Source organism: Copidosoma floridanum, unplaced genomic scaffold (genome assembly GCF_036245765.1).
Source record: "Copidosoma floridanum isolate Cflo_tuat_1 unplaced genomic scaffold, Cflo_Japanese_pri ptg000033l, whole genome shotgun sequence".
NCBI lineage: Eukaryota > Metazoa > Arthropoda > Insecta > Hymenoptera > Encyrtidae > Copidosoma > Copidosoma floridanum.
Window position 1 is genome coordinate 6,402,182 of NW_028321910.1, and position 20,050 is coordinate 6,422,231.

At 30.2% G+C, this 20,050-nt stretch overlaps 1 protein-coding gene across 1 annotated transcript in view; it reads left to right on the top strand.

Moving 5' to 3' along the window:
• The window catches only part of LOC106637679 (protein Skeletor knk), a 177,441-nt gene that overhangs the window by 72,912 nt on the left and 84,479 nt on the right, over positions 1-20,050 (top strand). The window contains exon 3 of the mRNA XM_089597545.1: positions 17,575-17,683. Within this exon, the coding sequence (XP_089453671.1) occupies positions 17,575-17,683 (109 nt within the window). The remainder of the gene's footprint in view (positions 1-17,574; positions 17,684-20,050) is intronic.

The following is a 20,050-nucleotide window of genomic DNA, read 5'->3' on the forward strand; positions in this document are numbered from 1 at the left end:
ATTGATGTAAATAAATTATTAATAAATGGTCAAGCTTCACATTACAAAGGTTGAGTCTTGACATTATTCGATGACAAAGAAGCAAGTAAAATGAGTCCTTAAATGTGTGTAGTTGATTATAATTGTATTTTTTTTAACTTTTAAAAAATATAACTGACTTCTATATATTCAACCCCATGAGTTACTTGTCGCTATTCAAAAATTTGTTGTGTAAAATCCACCCAAATATTAACACCACTCTATTAAAAAACACCGTATCAGAAAACAACATGTAAGAATTACATAGAAACATGATGTTTTTCCACTCCACTTTCATGTAGTTTTTGGCTTCAACCACCATGCGGTTTTGTAGAAAGTATGTGATGTTGTAAGTTTATAAAGCAAATTTATAGCTTTTAAAATACTTCATTATCCATACAGAAGCTCACAAATGTTAACAATGTCTAATTACTCTTTATATTATCTACTTTATGGGAAGATATCTGGAATACTATTGATAAGACAAACTTATTTTGTAATCTTATAAGTAAGTATATCACAGCTTTTTTGTTTAAATGAACTAAAAAATGTAACAGAACAAAACTTCAATTTTTTCTTGACTTATAACTATCATTTGAATCACTTTTGTCATTTTCACTACTACTGCTTTGGCTGTCACTGCTACTTCCTGTATCTGAAAAATAATATAAGACTTCCGTATTAGTAATGTTACAGTTATATTTTTGCCTCAAATAAAATTATAGTAACCTTGTTTACGTAAAAAATTTATGTAATATTCAAGATCCTTTTTCTAACTTGCTTTTAACTTTATTCACTTAAGTTTTGTCTCGTTTTTATTTCAGAATAATACACTTCTGTAAAATAGAGCAATAGTACTTTATGATGAATTAGGATTTGTAGTGAAATTTTACTAAAAAGGACTGTAGTTATTAGCTAATTAGAAAATGACTACATAATTTATTTTACTTACTTCTTAAGACGTACTTCTTTTGAGGAGTCAAACATTCCCTATCAAAGTCTTTTTTTTGATACGTTAAATGCTTTTTTTTGTAAAGTAGTAACACCTCAAATAGCTTAAACTAACCTCTTTAAAACAAGTTAAGATTTAGTTATGCCTCTGGTGTCTTTCCAAAATTCATAATAAATATGAATTCCAGACAGCAAGTGAATCATCTTTACCTACAATACGTATAGTCCAAATAAAAACTATCAAATTGCTTATAATTATTTATTTAAGTTAAACTAACGGCTTATTCTTCTTCAGTTTCTGTTCATATTTGCATTAAAATGGGATCATCATAATCATATATTATATTGATCTGACTCATATTTCTTGCTTACTATCAACTCGTTTAGGTTTTTTGGACTTTTTTTGCTGCATTTTTTTTTTTTTTTTCACGAATTTTATCATACTTTCTTTTTTGGTATTATTTAAGTACTCTTTTGTCCTAGACAAACTATTGATCGATGGTAGCACATCGTTCGATACGGAATTAAAAAGTTATTAGTTACATTATATAATTGTTGTACAATTTATGAAAATTATATAATGTACTCATCAATACCGTTTTACTGATGTCTATCGTTAGAAGCATGAGTTTCGAGCACACCATCATGTTAAATCAGAAGTATTTCTAACAACTATCTATCCAAATTCCTTTGACGTTGTTCTTCGATGTCGTCAATTGACATTTATTATGAAGTGCTTCTTGCGCCCGTAAACAATTTCTTAGCCACTCTCGTGGGACCAATCTTATTAAGCAGTTTTTTATTTTATTTCTTCAAAATACTGCATGTAGTTAAAAGCAGTGGAATCTTTTTTTTGCTGCTGACTTATCTGAGCAGACTGCTACTTAATCAACTTTTTTTTTGTGTCATAGACAGCCTCAAATTGTCTATCTTTTATTGTAGGTCATTACAAAGTACATCAAGATCCTTATCAATATTTGTTTTAGTGAAATTTACTACATGCATGGATGTCAAAGCTCTTTATTTATTTTAAAATATTGGGTCCCACTCTTAAAGAATATCATAGTACTGTCTTAAACAACTTTTGACTTGCGCCTTTTTTCAGGATGGTTTTTTTATTGCTGACAGTTTCTTCACATTCATTTTCAAAAAACTACAATAATTTCTACAACTCCGGTTTAATCTTATGAACATTAGTTTTATGAAATACAGCTTTTGGATTGTCACTCAACCAGTGTGCCATACAAAATAAAAATAACAAAGGTTGACGTATGAGAATCGTACAGATAAAACTAATAGTTTGTCAAGATATTAAAAAATACGTATACAGTGTTTACACACCGGCTCAAACGAATGATCGCTTTTATTTATGACTTTGATATTTGCATTAAAACTGATTAGCACAAAGGGGGAAAATGAGGCCGCTTTCTTTTTAAATTTTCTAAAGCATCCTCTCTACCTAATAAATATTAGCAGTAGTTCAAGATTACTCTGCATTGTATTGTGACCTTGTAACATTCTTAAATGAACTACTTTCTTGTATAGAGAATTAAATTTTAGTTTAGTAACTTACAAGCACTATTGCCTATTTAGACAGGCACAATAATCTTCTTTGACCCATCGAGACTCCAAAGTAAAAAGTATAACTTATCATGGATTATAGTGCTGCTTTTTATTACTTGGTTTTAAAATTCTATAATCTTTAAGCATTCAACAACAATAACTTTGTTGCCATTGTAATTGATTTTATTAAACTGTCCTTTCATTTTGACACGAACGTGAACTTACAATATCCATCCTGGAACTTGCACTACAAGATAAGGAGACAGAAACCTTTTTTCTTAACGTGTGAGAGGGTATACATATAAGTCGTAAGCAACTGGAAATGTTATGTAAAGATCAAAGGTTCCTTTCTGGATCACCAACTGAAAAAAATTTTTTTTTTCAGTTATATGATAACGCCAAACGGTTAAAGTATTTAATACACAAATACTTGCACCTACCTTACTATTAAATTCAATTATAATAGTTTTGAGAATGAACGATTAGAAAATCTTCTGAATTATGAGTGCATTGCGAGTCATGCTTCGCCACTATGGTATCAAAAACTAGGTTTGTTCACAGAGTAAGGTCAGAATTGTTAGACATTTCGGTAAGTGTGGTGCTTCTGGTCAAAGAATTTAGGTATTTAGGGATTTGGGTCAGTTCAAAATATTCTAATAGCTCTAACGAAACAACCTATAGTCATGCACATGGCTTACATACTAAGATTGCTGTATTGTATAAGAGCCCTTATTTGGTGTATATCATCTGAAGTTTAACGTAAACAGGCTTTCTCTTTGACACTTGTTTGCATATACAACTTCTTTTTAGTACAAAAATATACAACTATTTATCTTACATGAAACGCTATGGAGCGTACCTTGCATGGAAATAATGACTCGTCGCGTAGCAGTATAGACAACGGATAGACATCAGTAAGTACTTGTTATAATTAATAATAAATTTTTAATTTTCTTTTACATAACTTATACAAGATACAATTATGAGCAAGAAACAAGATATTATTAATTTTAATCGTGTCTTTTGTAAATATACAAGTTCCACATGTATATGTTAGAAGCATGAATGTTACACAAATTATGGGTTTCAGGAATTTCTCAAAACAAGTCCGCATTATTATGATAAACTTTTTACATCTAAGTCAGAACCTAACGAAGGATGATATAAAATTCATGAGATCAATGTCACTTCAGCAGGTGTATCACTAAATCGTGACGGTCGTGCATGCAGTAAAGAAAATGATTTTTCTTCTTAAAATGAATGTATTCCAGGATTATTTAGTCGAATAAATAATTATGAAAGTATTTAGAGAAAAAGTAGTGCCTCACAAGTGTGTATCTAATATGGTAGTGTACGACTAATCCTCACTATATGCTAATGCACATTACTTAATAAAATTTAACTAATTTCAGGATATACATAGTTCATCTGGAGTATCTAATCCACTGAATGCAAGTAGAATTATTGATTGCATTGATGACTCGATAAGAACCGTTAGTAGTATTTATTAAAAATTTTAATCATTTTTGCATCAATAATAAACACGTCATTTGTGACTCATTTGTGACTCATTTGTGACATGTGATACACTCCCATAGTGACCATTCCTTATTTACAAGTTACAAATGCATTTGTAAGTATTCATGATGGACAATATAACACTGTTCTCAGGATTTCTGGTTTCATGGTTTACTCGAAGAGTTGCTGGAAGATAGTGAAAATAACTCCGACAATAATGAGATTGTTAATGATGAAAATTATGATAATAGTATTATCGATAAAGTATGTAGTGATAATCAGTAATTAAATAAATATCGTGATCTATTAGTAAATAGTCCCCAAAAAAAACTTTTTTTGAAAGGTTAAAACAAATATTAGATGATAGCTCAAGCACTGAAATATTAGATGGCAAAGTTTGTGTCAGAAAAGCAGAAATTATGTTTGCAGTCATCAAGTTTTCTCTTACATATAATTTATATTAGTCTGCATCAGCAGACCTGTGCAAACTAATCAATTGTATTATAGGATACCAAGTGTAACCAGATACTAGATATCTTATAAATCAAATCTCCAATTCTCAATTAAATATAGAACTTCTTGCAAGTTATCGAAAAGTAACGTGCGGCAGGTATGTAAGAAGATTCAAGAAGACAGAACATAGAATAACATGTATATGTAAACAAGAAATACCATTTAAAAGTCCTATGTATCACGATTCTCTTGCAGTTTTAAATATGAATGGTGAGATCGCATCGTTATTTGGCGATAACGCAGATTATTCAACAAGTTGAATTTGAGTGGTAGAAAAATTTATGGAGCTGATATTAAGAATTTCTGAAATAGAATTTTGTACAAGCAGCTAATAAAATCTCTATCAGAAAATAATAAAGTTTTGTAACAGTCACCTTTAATACAGATGGGGCGCCATTCTTTGAGAATTCAAAGTTCACGATATGAGGGATCCAAGTCGTCATAAATAAGTTGCCATTCACGGAGAGAACCAAAAATACTTTGGTATGTGGATTGTGATTTGAAAAAGTAAAACCAAAAATGAAGATTTTCCTGGAAGCATTCGTGGATGATATTAACAAGTTAGCAAATGAAGACGTTGTATGTACAATGAATGGACAAGAAAAGTGCATCAGAGTTTTCACTGTTTGCTCCTGTGTGGACTCCGCTGCCCAAGCACCGATGCAGGGAAGAGTATAGTTTAATGGTTACATTGAATGCGGATGACGCCAACATTTCGGAGTTTTGATTACATCTGGCAGAGGTGGTAGTATGGAGGTAAATACGTTTCAATGGACGCAATCCCATCTGAAAGAACTAAGGTAGCAACTATTAGTTTGATAAGAGAAAGTTTGAGAACAGATGAAATCTGCGAAGGTATTAAAAATTCAACATCATAGACGGATTCATCCCTGACATTATGCACAACGTTTGTAGTTTGTTTAGGTATAGCAGAGCAATTTTTATACTATTGGCTTACTAAAAAAAAAATGCCACATAGTTCTTTTAGTATTGAGATAACGAAAAAAATGATGCGATGGATGTCAACAATAAAAGTGTCGACGAAAATCGCTAGATTATCAAGAGATCTTACTAAAAGAAAGTGGTGGAAGGGACGCGAGTATGAGAATTGATTTTATATTATAGCATCCCTGTTTTTTCTATGTTTCCCCACATAGCATTGTACTTAAAATATTGGATCATGTAAGTGTAAGTATTCTACATTTTATACAAAGATAATATACAACAGAATAAATTAAAAAATACAGATATACTTTAAAAAAAATTTGTTCCCCTTACTGAAATGCAATATGAAAAATGTGCCATGACTAACAAAGTACATCAATTGGTACACGTTTGTCGTAGTGTTTTTACCTGGAGACCTTTATGGTCTTATTCTGGTAACATATTTGACACTAGTATAGGTCAATTAGTTTATATGGTTCATGCCACTGAAAGGGTAATTGACTTGTTGTATCGGCCGTTAACTATGAAACAATATATAATAGTGTCAAGAAATTGTGTATCTCCCAAAAACCATTTTCCATTCACTTATTTTGTCTCTTATCTTAATGAAAAAAAAGCCAAAAATTCTGTAAAGATTTTAAAAACACAATACTTGGGTGCATACCAAAAACTTAGCTTGTAGTGGATAAATCAAATGCAGTTATCAAAGAAAAGCCATTCGTACCAAAAAATAACTAATAACAATTGCCGTTTCACATTAGTTAAAAAAAAGCATTCAATCAGATAGAGTATCCTTGGTTTTGGGGGGGTAAAGTACCCTAATTTTCTTTTTATATAGCATAAAAGTATGTTTTTGAGCTTAAAATCAAGAGTCCATCAGGGTTAAAGGTTCTAAAATTTTTTTTGGGTCCTGAGAGGGCCCAAAACATTTTTTTTTACGATTTATTTTTTTCTTGCGTTCTAATCATGATATAAATCTGTAAAAATTTAAAAATATATAGTCTTACATATTTTTGTTTACAGAATTTTTTATTTAATTATACGAGTTGAACATAACCTTAAAAAAAGTTATGTTATCTTTAAAACGGTATTTTGGCCAGGTTCTATTATACTTGTACAAAATTTTATTTTTTCGTCTTGTAGAACATCCTTAAATGAGTTGAAAACGTATTTTTTTAGACTTTTTTTCAGTGGTACGCCATGTTAATAATGGAAGAAAAATGTTTTATCTTACAAACGCTATTTTGGCCAGGTTCTATTATACCTGTACAAAATTTTTTTTTCGTTTTGCAAAACGTCTAAAAATAAGTCAGAAATGTATTTTAAAAATTTTTTTTCAGTGGTGCGCCAGTTTAAAAAATGCAAAAAAACTGTTATTGTAACTCCAAGGGACCTTAAGAATACTTTCTCACGTTTTATTCTTTTTTTTTGCGTTCTAATCATAAAATAAATCTGAAAAAATTTGTGAGTATACAGTTTTATATTACTTTTAAATAAAATTGATTCTAGAATTATTGGAGTTAAACGTAATTAAAAAAAAAATTATTTTAATTTTTAAATGCTATTCTTCCAGGTTCTGCTATACCTACACAAAATTTTATTTTCTTATTTTGAAAAGCGTCAAATAATAAGTTGAAAACGTACTTTTTAAGAGTTTTGTCAGTGGTGCGTCATGTTCAAAAATACAAAAAACTGTTATGTTGACTTCATCAGACTAAAAACATAACACTTTTTCTAATTTTTTTCTCGCTTTCTGACTAATAAGAAAATCTTTAAAAATTTGTGAGTATACAGTTTAACATTACTATTCAAAAGATATTTTTTAATTGTTGGAGTTGAAGATAAACTCAAAAAAAATCGTTTTACATTTAAAGCGCTATTTTGGCTAGGTTCTATTACACCTCCATAAAGTTTTATTCTTCCTCCTTACAGAGCATTGAAAAATGAGTCGAAAATGGATTTTTTGAGATTTTTCTTCGTAGAGTGCCATGTTCGAAAATGCAAAAAACCGTTATTTACTCAAGTTTGATTTCTTTGCAACCTACATTCCACCTTTAATAATATAAACATATCTTTTTGATACAAAAATAAATAACTTGAAGTTTTGCAAGAAATAACAGTAAACAACTATACAGAAGTACAGAAATTCTGTGAAGATCTTGCTGAAAAAATCAAGTTCAATTTTTTGATTTTTTTTAATAGTGACGCGGTGTGCTGCTTGTCTCTAATATTTGTAGTACCTCCCACTACTTTTCAGCAATACAGATATACCGTTTAATCACTTTATAGTAACGATATAGGTATGGTACAAGTATACAAGGTAGGTCCATGCGCATGTTTACTTGAATCGTCCAATTACATAAGGAGCCCGTGTAACGTCATATCCAATCAGATCTCGAGCCTGTTTGACGAGATCCAACAGTCGAATGTGATTTTAATGGTATTTTGTCTTCTTGTACCATAGATATAGGTACAGAAGTAATAGAACTGCATGTGATTGGAGGTGCTGCAAATGGTGAAGTGAATTAGCATCACGTGATCCTATCCGTTGAACTGTCTCTCGACCCAACGTATTACTGGCAAGTGTTCCATGAAGACCAGCAGCAGTAAATGTTGTATATTTGTTGACTGTTGACCATCTGTTGACCGAAAAAAGGCCTCTTTTTCGTCTTCCGTTGTCTGCTTACCACTGGCGTGGTTTTCGGAACACTCGCCAGTAAACTACACCAACGCCCTCTAATCATACAACATTGCCAGGTTGCATATAATTTAGTGCTGTCAGCGATGGAAAGTTAGGCTTTACTGGAAGAAAAAGGTCAGTATAGCTATGCTGCACGGCTACTGCATCCTGTCGACCCAAGCAGCTACTTTCAGGCTAGGTTAGCCTGAGAGTCAAGCTGAATCTGCTTGGCAGCCGACGCCAATGTACCAAAGTACATAGTGCTCAGTTAGTGACCAGTTACATTTGCCTCAGTTGCCGAGTAGATTATGCTTGGTTTTTAGGCTAACTTAGCCTGAAAGTAGCTGCTTGAGTTGACAAGCTACAGTAGCCATGCAGCCAAGCTATACTGGCCGTTTTATTTTCTCAGTGTTATTCTTCCATTAAGAGCGCTCGCCCTTACATAGAGGGTAAGCGTACATTTTGTATATCTGTATTTATCTGCTGCATAAACATTATATGTATATGAATGTAGAGAATACACGCTTGCCCCATATATGACGACAAGCGCTTCTGGCGGAATAATAAGCCCCATGTACCTAAAGTAAACTGATCTATATTGTGCCTATATTTAAATTTAAGAACTATACAGAATCAAACTTACCGACAGAAGGTGAAGGACTAGTGAGTTATGATGAAGAACTAAAGGATTGAACTGAAACTGAACTGGCACCTATACTGATCCTCGCCTTGAGCTGGGTTACACGTTATCCACCGAGTATATTTAATCATTTATTTAAAAAAAAATATAGCGTATTTTGCTACTTTGAATTTCTCAATAGCACAGTGCGTCTAAAAACGTTTTTAAGACGTTTTTAAAACGTTTGAAAGAATTAAAAATGTTTTTAGAACGTTTTAAGGACCTTCTGTGCTGTTGGGGATTTGCATACACTCTTTATGTAAGCATTATTAGGTTATTGACAAAATGATTACTTCTAGTCGCCTATAGAATATATTTTTCTTTATTTTTCCTATTATTCTAATCATGTTTCCCACGCAAAAATACACAAAAAAACACCTTTACTTGGGTTATAAGAAGCAAACTTTATTTTTCATCAATATAGTGATACATCATTAAACACAGATATTTCAAAAAATGCACAAGTAAGAAACTTTTCATTATTTTTTACTTATTTCTTACTATTAAATTAACTCGAAATCACACTAATATCGCACTTATAGATACAATGGTTTTTTCGACTTTTGAGTTCGATATCTCAAAGTGTAAACAGGTAGCGATTTTTAAATTATTTCTTCCGTTTTTCTGGCACTAATATATATTAAAAACCACACTCAGATCGTGGTGCCATAGAAGTTGGAATTTCCCTCATTGATTGACTGTTAAACAATGTGTTTCTTTAAAAAAAAAAAAATAACTATTGATTAGAAAGTTCTTCGTTGCATGGTGATAGCAAGAATGAATAAAACACTTATTAGAAATCAGATATATTATTAAGTTAGTTTACACGCTGCTAAGAAATCAGTTTATTTGTGTACCGTCATGTCATGTTTCACCATCATAAAGTATATATAATAGGGATGTGTATGAACATTTTGAAAAATGTCACATAGTAGTCATAAAACATATTTTAGTCCTTGCAAAAACGATCTGCAGGAATTATAAGCATTCATAATTATGTTTAACAAATAATAATTTTTTTGGTTCAATTCTTAGAATAATTTTAATAAAACAAAATGTACACTAATTTTCTATGAAACAGTTGAATATTTAAAATATAGTAAGTGATATTTATTTATTGATGAATATATATAATTCTTTCATGCATAACCTACCGAAGTTTGAAGTGAATATGCACATTCGTAAGTTAAAAGAAAAGTTATTGTATTTATTTATTATCTGCAATCATTTTACTAATGGTAGTGCATGGGTAGGTGAATAGACACATATATACGTATGTCTATGTTTCTAAAATTTTGCAAGCTCCTTATCAGATACAAATAATAAAATATTAATTTTATATAATACTCATTGAAACCACAAAGCGCTTTCATCTTAATGTGGTTTTTTTTTTTTTTTTTTTTTTTTTTTTTTTTTTTTTTTTTTTTTTAAACACCACTGCTTTCTCATACTTTTAAGGGATAGAGCAGTGGTATTTATTTTTGTTTCAGGTATACTCTCACTAGACGGATAGCCAGTGGCTTTATTTGCTCAAAGATGTCTTGGATTACAAAATAATTTTTTTTAGCAGGTTTAAAGAAAAGTACATCCTACAAAATAGATATTTATGTCTATGTACGGTAAAAGTCCCTATTACAAAATTTTTTAAAGCATTTTCAATTACAATTTATTTTAAGTCCAATAAAATATTCTCGAGTTTAATTTATACTTGAAATAATAATTATATGAATGAATGTACATCATTTCGTTAAGACTTATTACAGAAAAGTTGAGCTGTTTAACCTTATCAGCGTGACAGTCAGTGCCCAGTGCAATAGTGATGCTCTGGTGAACGAGCGAGTGCAGAGAGCGTGCCACTGCCTGCACCATACTTACGTGTCTGCTACCTAAGCTTCTGTAAGCATCGTGCAGAAGAGCTTTCCTTTAGAATTTCTATTTTTTTCAACTTCACCTTTAATTTAGCAGTGATTGTAAAAAAATTTGCTCCTAATTGTTTAATTACTTATTTACAACTGCGGTAAGTATATTTAACTCACTTTATTCAAGCTCCTATGATGAATTACTGAGTTTTTATAGTGTAAAGTATTTTACAAATAGGAATTTTCACCGTATAAATGTTTCACATATTAGTCAAAATACAAAGTAAAAAAAAATGTCTTATTCCATAAATAATTACTGATTATTTATTCAAACTATCTAACCTTTGATTGTTTTTACAATATATCAATAACCTTTTGTTAGGATTCAAACATTATTAAAAAAAACTAAGATAAAGCTAAAATATTTATTTAAAAGCCAAAGCGTCATTTTTACATGTAGTCCTAACAAATACTTATAAACACATTATTTACAGAAGATAGAGTGAGTTCTACAAATGAAGAGCCTTCAAACAAATTTCGCAAACAAAATAATACTAAATGCTGTCAGTGTCAAGTCTTCCAGCGCAAGAAAAAAAAAGTATTTAAAAACAATTCAAAAAGAGAAACAGTCTGAAGAGTTTTTCAAGACTTATAACTGTTATGTCCAACCAAATGACACTTTTTGTCAAACACGTTTGTGGAAACAAAGGTATGAAAAGAGTCAACTTTGTAAAAATCTTACAACAGAAGACACTGATCGAAACTCAGAGACTGTTTTAGAATATACAATTTTAACCAAGTTACAAAACAACAATATGGAACTGTCACAAGCCTTATCTAAGGTTTCGATCGATCAAGACGAGATAACGACATCTCATTAATAATCATCACAAGAATCGACTCAGTTTTCACAAACGTCTTACCAAACTTAATCAAACCAGGAATCAAGTGAACACTCAATATATTTCCCAATGGATGAATCTGAAGGTGAAGAGGTTGAACGTATTATCATGCCTTTTGAAAAAATGGTTTTTTCAGAAGCATTTTGTCTTTTGTATGGAGAGAGAAACAACATTATCACTGAGCCCCTGCAGGCTCATCTTTAAGTTCTTACGAAAAGACGTTCGTTTATTCCCAACCAGAATTGATGCTGTTCTAGCCATCTGATTAAAAAAAGATTTCATGAAAATTTGATATCCACGATGTCTGTTTATTTGACAAAGACTACGATTGAACCTGGGGAGGCTCAAAAATTTATCGAAAAGCTGTCAAACCAAGCTACTGTAAAACTACATAATAAAATTGGTCGATTCATATTCTCAAAAGAATGTATGAAAGCTTTCACCGAACATTCGTAAAGTACAATTTTACAGCTTAAAGAAATGTTAACAACAATAAAAAAATTTTTCAATAGAAATATAACCCAAGCTTTTGCGATATTTTTATTAAAACTAAGATCAGCAAATTCAAACGCATTGATAGCGGCTATTTTAGAAGTTACTGAAAATATTTTTGAAAATTCAATGAAGTCTATTTTAAAGTACTACAATGAACAGATACTTCCAAAGAGCTTTGGAATTAGTGTTCATAGCTGAAACTTTCTTTTGAAGGGACATGCAATGGCTGTGGAACTTTTGTACAATTTGGACGATACTTTGTTTGTTACTTGTAATGGCACTTACTCCAGACACGAAAAAAGTGAAAATAATGCTTACCGGCAAAAATCTTATTCTGAAAAAAAAAGTTCCATTGTGCAAGCTTTTTACTATCTGTACCACGAATGGATACATTATTGATCTTGTCAGGCCAATGGAAGGTACTCTTAATGATGCCACGATACTTCAACATATTTTACAGGATTTAAATAGAATTCTACGTATTTTAAAAGAAGGAGATGTTTTTATTCTAGACCGTGGATTTAGAAATATTACAACTTTTTTAGAAGAAATAGGTTTTAAAGTACTGATGCCAGCCTTAAAAGGAAAGACAAGTCAACTTGCAACTAAAGAATCGAATGAATCAAGCTATGTTACGAAACTTCGTTGAGTTGTTGAAGCCATACACGGAATTTTTGCACAAAAGTATAAACTGTTACATCATCAATTCAGAAATCAAGCTCTTTTAAATGCTGAAACATACTGTCAAGTTGCTCGTTTCATTCAAAATATCACTGGATCACGACTTAATTTAGACAATAATAAATTAGATTTAATTGTCGAAAGAATGAATTCACAGAATAATGTCATAAATTATTTAGCTTAAAAAAATAGTAGATTCAAACTACAATCAGAAATCAGTACCATTCAGAAAAATATGTTCTTCTGATTTACTTGACTTTCAAAAACCGGGATTGGAAGAACTGGTCTAGGTCTTCACAGGATTCTATCAATTACAGCAAGCTTTTTCTTTTAAAGAAGAAATGCTTGAGGATGATAAAACTCTTTAAATAAGTTTCTTAAAAGCTGATCCAGGAATTTTCAAATTTGAATTAAAATCTAGGCATATTAATAGCTGAACTTACAAATTTTACATTTACTACAATACTAATGATGATAATATAATTGCAATAAAAGGATACTGCTGCAGCTGTACCAATGGCCTACGAACAATTGGATGTTGCCCTTATGTTGCTGCGCTTCTGTATTATTTATCATATGGCAGATACTTGTAGAACGTGATTTGACCCGCTGAAGTACTGACTAATCTTTTTAACATCAATAACGTGTATCGGGTGATCAACGAGGACAGTGATGAAGATTAGAGTTCTGATTCATTTGTAATGCAGAAAGGTATTTATATTTTTATTCAATTAAATAATACACTGTTTGATTCGTCAAGGCTACTATAAAGTATTTTTTTGCAGCGCAGATGCAAGTGACTTTAAAAAAAATCAAGGAAATCCGTTAAATATTTTATACGTGCATGCGTAGTATAAAACACCTTAAAACTCAATATATCATCAGTGTTATAATGTGAGTCAAATCAAAGATTCACATTAAAAACCTAACGCACCATTTACAATACCTCAACGATGGTGAAGAAATTTATGAAAGATATTACGATTCTTTAAAATACTATCAGTAAACATTGCTTAAGCTTAATCATAAAGTACTTTATTAGAACGAAGTTCGTTATGTTGCGTACTTGGCAGACTGGAATTTTAAAACCGACAGATTTTTAACCGACAGTGGTTCACCCGAAGTCTCTTCCTCTCAAGTTTCCCCCCTTATCCGTCCCCCTCACCTACTGTTCTCTACACACTTCCCCTCCCACAACTATATATGTATATCTGCCAACCGTGCCGTGTTACTCTTCTGCACACCTTTGCCCACCATTCCCCCTCACACTCCCAAGCAATTAATTTTTAAACAAATTTTAATTTTATTTTCTCACAATAATTTTTCTTTAATTTAAAAATTTTTTCTTTTACAATTCTTGAAAAAAAAAAAAAAAAAAAAACACTTTCCTCTCCAGAGATTTGAACTCTTGACCTCCTACATATGAGTCCTGTACCTTACCCACTCTGCTACGAGCGCTGCCGACTATAGAAACTCGGTTTCTTATACTTATCGTGTGGTTCGTAACTATAATATTCCACTTTTGTATGCATTCACAGATAATACATTCAATTCATGATAAATTATGTGTTTGTTTTCTAAATAATACATCTAAGAAAAAAAAAAAAAAAAAAAAAGTAATCAAATTAAATATGAAAAAAAAAAAATTAAATATGAAAAAACGAAATATAAAAAAAAACAATAATGAAATAAAATGAAATATGAACAAATAAAATGTACTATTAAAAAATAATGAAATAAAATGAAATAAAATATAAAAAAAAAAAGAGAAACGACAAAAACAAAAAAAGGGAATGAAAAATATAAGATTGAATAGAAAAATAAACAAAGAAAAGAAATAAAGGAAATACAAAAGAATGAAAATAAATAAAAAAATAAAAAAAAACAAAATAAAGGAAACACAAAAGAATGAAAAAAAAAGTAATGAAATTAAATATGAAAAAAAAAGAAATGAAATATGAAAAAAATGAAAAAAAAGGAAATTAAATGAAATAAAATTTTAAAAAAAATGAAAACTATAAATTATATAAATGAATAAAATATAAAGGAAGTTAAAACAACAAACCAGGGGGGATAAACGGGTTATGGGACCCACGGTAAGAACGAAGTTCTTTAAACATGACATGAGTATAAAAACACAATTTCTCAGGTAACAAGGGGATCACCAGACCTGTAGGAAGAACAAAGCTCTATAAACGTTAGTACTGCATTCATGTAGCTTACTTAACAAAAACTTGAACAACGAATAAAAAAAAATAGTTTAGTACTCACTTTGGTTGAACTTCGTGAGAACGTCACGCATAAATACAGTACTCACGAAGTTAAACCATTGTGAGTACTGTACTATTTTTTTTTTTTTATTCATTTTTCAAGTTTTTGTTTAGTGAACTACATGAATGCAGTACTAATGTTTATAGAGCTTCGTTGTTCCTATGGGTCTGGTGACCCCCTTGTTACCTAAGAAGTTGTGTTTTTATACTCATGTCATGTTTGAAGAACTTCGTTCTTACCGTGAGTCCCATGACCCATTTATCCCCCCTGGTTTGTTGTTTTAATTCCTTTTATATTTTATTCATTTATATAATTTTTTGTTTTCATTTTTTGTTTAATTTTATTTCATTCAATTTCCTTTTTTTTCATTTTTTTTCCTATTTCATTTCTTTTTTTTCATATTAAATTTCATTACTTTTTTTTTCTTTTTTTTTAAAAATATAAGCTCTTGAGGGAAAATAATAGCTTGAAATGTTACTATCATCATGATTTACCTACAAAAAAGGTACGGCCGTTAAATTGTAGGGTATGCAGATACTTCATATTGGTAGAAATATGTAAGACGTTTTTAATTTAATTAAATGTGGTTAAAGGGTACTTTTTAGGTCCCTTGGAATTAAAATAACAGTTTTTTGCATTTTTTAACATGGCGCACCAATGGAAGACATCTCAAAAAGTTTGTTTTCGACTTGTTATTTGACGCTCTTCAAGTTAAGAGTTTAACATTACATGCAGGTTTGATAGAACCTGGCCTATATAGTGTTTTAAAGTTAAAATAATTTTTTTGAGGTTATGTTTAACTCCAATAATTAAAAAAAAAATTCTTTTTAAAAGCACTGTAAAACTGTATACTTACAAACTTTTTTAAATTTAGTTTATAATTAGAACGTGAGAAAAAAAAGAGGTGAGAAAGCATCATGTTTAAGGCCCCGTGGAGTAAAAATAATAGGTTTTCGCGTTTTTGAACAGGAAGCACCATTGAAGAAAATCCAAGAAAATAGGTTTTTGACTTATTTTTGGATGCCTAACAAGATGAAAAGTATATATTTTATGCAAATAACATAAAACCTAGCCAAAATTGTGCTTTAAAGTTAAAACAATTTTTATTGAGATTATGTTCAACTTCATTTATAAAAAAAAAAATATTAAAAAGTAATAAAAAATTGTATTGTGTAACTCAAAAAATTTTCAGATTTTTTTTATGATTGAAACGCGAGAAAAAAATCAAAACGTGAAAAAATATGATTTTGGGCCCTATTAGGACTCAAGAAAGTTTTTGGGACCTACAACCTGGCAAATGCTATATTTGAAGCCCCATAAAATACTTTTAGTCTATATAAAAAAAAAAAAAAAAAAAAAAAAAAAGAGCGCATTTTACCTCCCAAAACCGAGGGTACCCTTTATCAAATACTAGAATTTATCATTGCCGAAACAAACAAAAAACACAATATTATGCAATATTTAACAACTGGGAAGACCAGTTAATCTTTATTACACTTAAAAAAACTCTTAAGTGTTTGTCACGAGATAAGTATTATTGAGGATGATAATGTTTACAGAATTTGTGTATACGCACGTGTGGAGGAATCTGAATACATTTGTCCGGTTTCTTACTAATGTTTTTACTAAGCACCAAAGTGCTATGGACCAAAATTTGTTTAACAATAAGTATGCATACCAAGGGAATGAACACTGAACGGCAATTACGTGGATGAGGGTCGTAACGAGTTTCGTAAAGAAGCTTTTGTGAACAAGTTGCGAATGCTATTTTCCCGCCAAAAAACCCAAAATCAAGCAGTGAGAGTGCTACTTTGAGGTTAGAATGTGGATGGATAAAATTCTTTTTTTTTTGTCTTACAAAAATAAGTGACAAAAAAATAATTAGCTTTATATTTTCTTATACGAATAAAACGTGAGTACAACATAAATAACTATAATATTGCATAAATACATTTGGGTTTTTAGCAATTGCAGTGGTAAATTACATGAATCGTTATATTTTACGACGTATCTTATGTAACATTACTTGTATTTAAATATTTGTTGCTACGTTTCGTGACCTTGTAAAACAAATGTCTTGTTTACTATGTCATACTCTACTAGTTTTATTGAACTAAACGCTGACTATAAGATTATCACATAAATAATAAGATAATTTCTTTTATGTAATGGGATGACAATACATACCTCTAAAAACTACATAATTTTTACAAAACTATATGGTGGTTTGAAACAAAAAATCACATGAAAACGGAGTGGAAAAACATCATGTTTCTATGTGTTTTTTACATGTGGTTGTACTATGTGGTTCTTCGATATAGTTATTTTTAAAAAGACCAAGCATTTTTATTTCCATCTTATTTTTCCTTGTGTTTACAATGTTTCGAAAAAATTTTCTTAATAATGTTAGAACATTGCATTGCATTAAGACAACTATGCACATTTTCAGCAGAATCAGATGAGATATTTGAATAATTTTTGGTTCTTCTCTCTTTTTAGAACAAATGTACTTAAACAGTATCATAATAAGGATTTTATCTTGACATTACCAGATAATAAGGAAATTCGAGATATAAAGTGGTTTGCAGTTTATGATTTATCGACACAGGTGAGTCAAAACTTTCGCCATCAAAATTTGAACCCTAATCCAATAGCTGAAATGTCTGTATTTTCTTAACAGTAATTTACTAAACCAATAAGCAAAAATATATGTTTTAACATAAGCATTTATATAATGTGTTGAGTATATTTTTATCTTTCAAAATATATTTAATAGTAGTAGTTTACTCGTAGTTTATTGTGAGCATTATCGAAAAATACTGCTACCTTAGTTTAAAGACGCTCCAAAATTATTAAATATTTACGTTCATTTTGAGCCAACTGTCTAAATAATACTCCGATCTAGTAAGCAGTGAAATATATTGTTAAAGATATAAACACATTTAAGACACGATACTTTACGTTTCCTGTTTTGTGTTTATTATACAAAAAAAACTGCTATTCATCTGTTACCACGGCATGAATTTTGTGCGAATTTTTAAGTACAAGCAATGACAGTGCTCGTCTTACAGTTTTTGTAATAGCTAGCTAAACAAACGTTAAAAAAATTATATACATATTTCTACGTTATTGAGTTGTTAAGAAGGGGCATATCACACTTTCCCCTGCACCACCCCACAGCCTCTACTACACCCTTTCACCACCTAACGCTTCGCTGCAGAATAACAGAAAATTCCGTTTATTTTTATATTATTTTGAACCAATACTAATCCTTGTCATTTTTTTGTAACCCCTTAGCCACCCACTACAAACTTGCACATTTTTAAGTGATCAACCAAAGTCCCTCTGTTATTCCTAATACTATATTCGAAACATATGTCACGCTTCCAGCACCCCTTACTTTTTAAATGAATTCAAGAAATGTATCCGTTATTTTAAAGAAATAAAACTGTTCTACATGCCCTTTAACCTCACCGCTTATAACATGTATAAAAACACTACAATCTTTGGCTGTATATTGTTATCTATTTTTTTTATTAAACTCATTACTTAATATAAACTTTTGCAAGTAATGAGTTTCAGGAGCATTAGTCTTTTTTCTTGTTATAATAACTTCTTCTTTGCGTAAGATTTTAAATTAGTGTAATTTTAAAACGTAGCATCATCATACACATTTGTTACAACTCAAAAAGTAAACCAATGACGGAAACTGTGGTATCACCAGTAGTTCTACAAAACCACAAAGAATTTACGGATATCGAATTATTAAAAGAAAAATCAAAACTACTAATTGTCATAGTAGTCCATTTATTCATTGTAATTTTGTTCAGTTTTACTAATGTATTTAATTTCTATGCATTTGCTCGATATGTTCTTTTTATCTTATGAAACCATTCTGTCTTTGACCTATAACTTCTTATGAAAACATACTAAAAAAACAACTATTAAATGTGTTAAACTCATCCTTGTTAGGAACTATTATTTGTATTGAATGAGATTTTTAGTACAACAGTTGAAAAATTTTCTTTTCAAAAATAGTTTTTTTTTAAAACTTATTCAGAGTTACAATATTAAAGTATGACTCCAACGGCAATGCTGTCCAATAGTCTTTATTTATTTATTATAGCAACGTTTCGGCCACTTTAGAATGATGCCCTTTTCAAGCACTATAAATTTCATACAAATCATGACAAAATTAATAAAAAGGTAAAAAATTATACAATCGCTTATAGTTTAAAACACTAAAACTTACGATTATATCACAGTATACAGGCTTTACGTGATCGCTTACATTTGTCGAGATCTTAGTTAATTGACTGTAGCCTGTAAGTGACTTGAACATACTAACGAAAATTAATTTCTATACCGAGGACAGGTATCTATGAGGCAGGACCAATACCAATAAATACATGTGCAAGAGTTGAAATGGTTAATGTATGTATTGGAGAAGGCATGACCTATATGAAATGATATTTTTAAATAAAATTTATTTAGTTATTATGCTGTTGTCTGTGACTAGTGTAAATTACTTTTGATAAAGTCTTTAAAAATTGGTTATAAATTTTGCGTATCAAATTGTCTATTCAAGTTATGTATATTTCTACTTATGTGTATCATTTCTGATACCTCACGCCTACTCCTTACATTTTCAACATCTAAAATCTGTACATTACTATATTCAAAATGTATTTTGTGTCCTGAATCTTTCACATGGTAATACAATGCAGATCTATCATCTTTTTTCTTAACATCTCTCACGTGTTCACCAACTCGTGTTTGCAGAGTTCTACTTGATTGACCTATGTAATACCGATGACAATCTAGACAATTAATTTTATACACTATATTTGGTTTGTAACGCGGTTCTATTTTGTCTTTACCTAATTGATTATTTATGTTAATCTTATTAATGTTTTTAAAAATCACGTTAATATTGTACTTTTTTAAAATCTTCTTTATCTCATATTCATAGTCT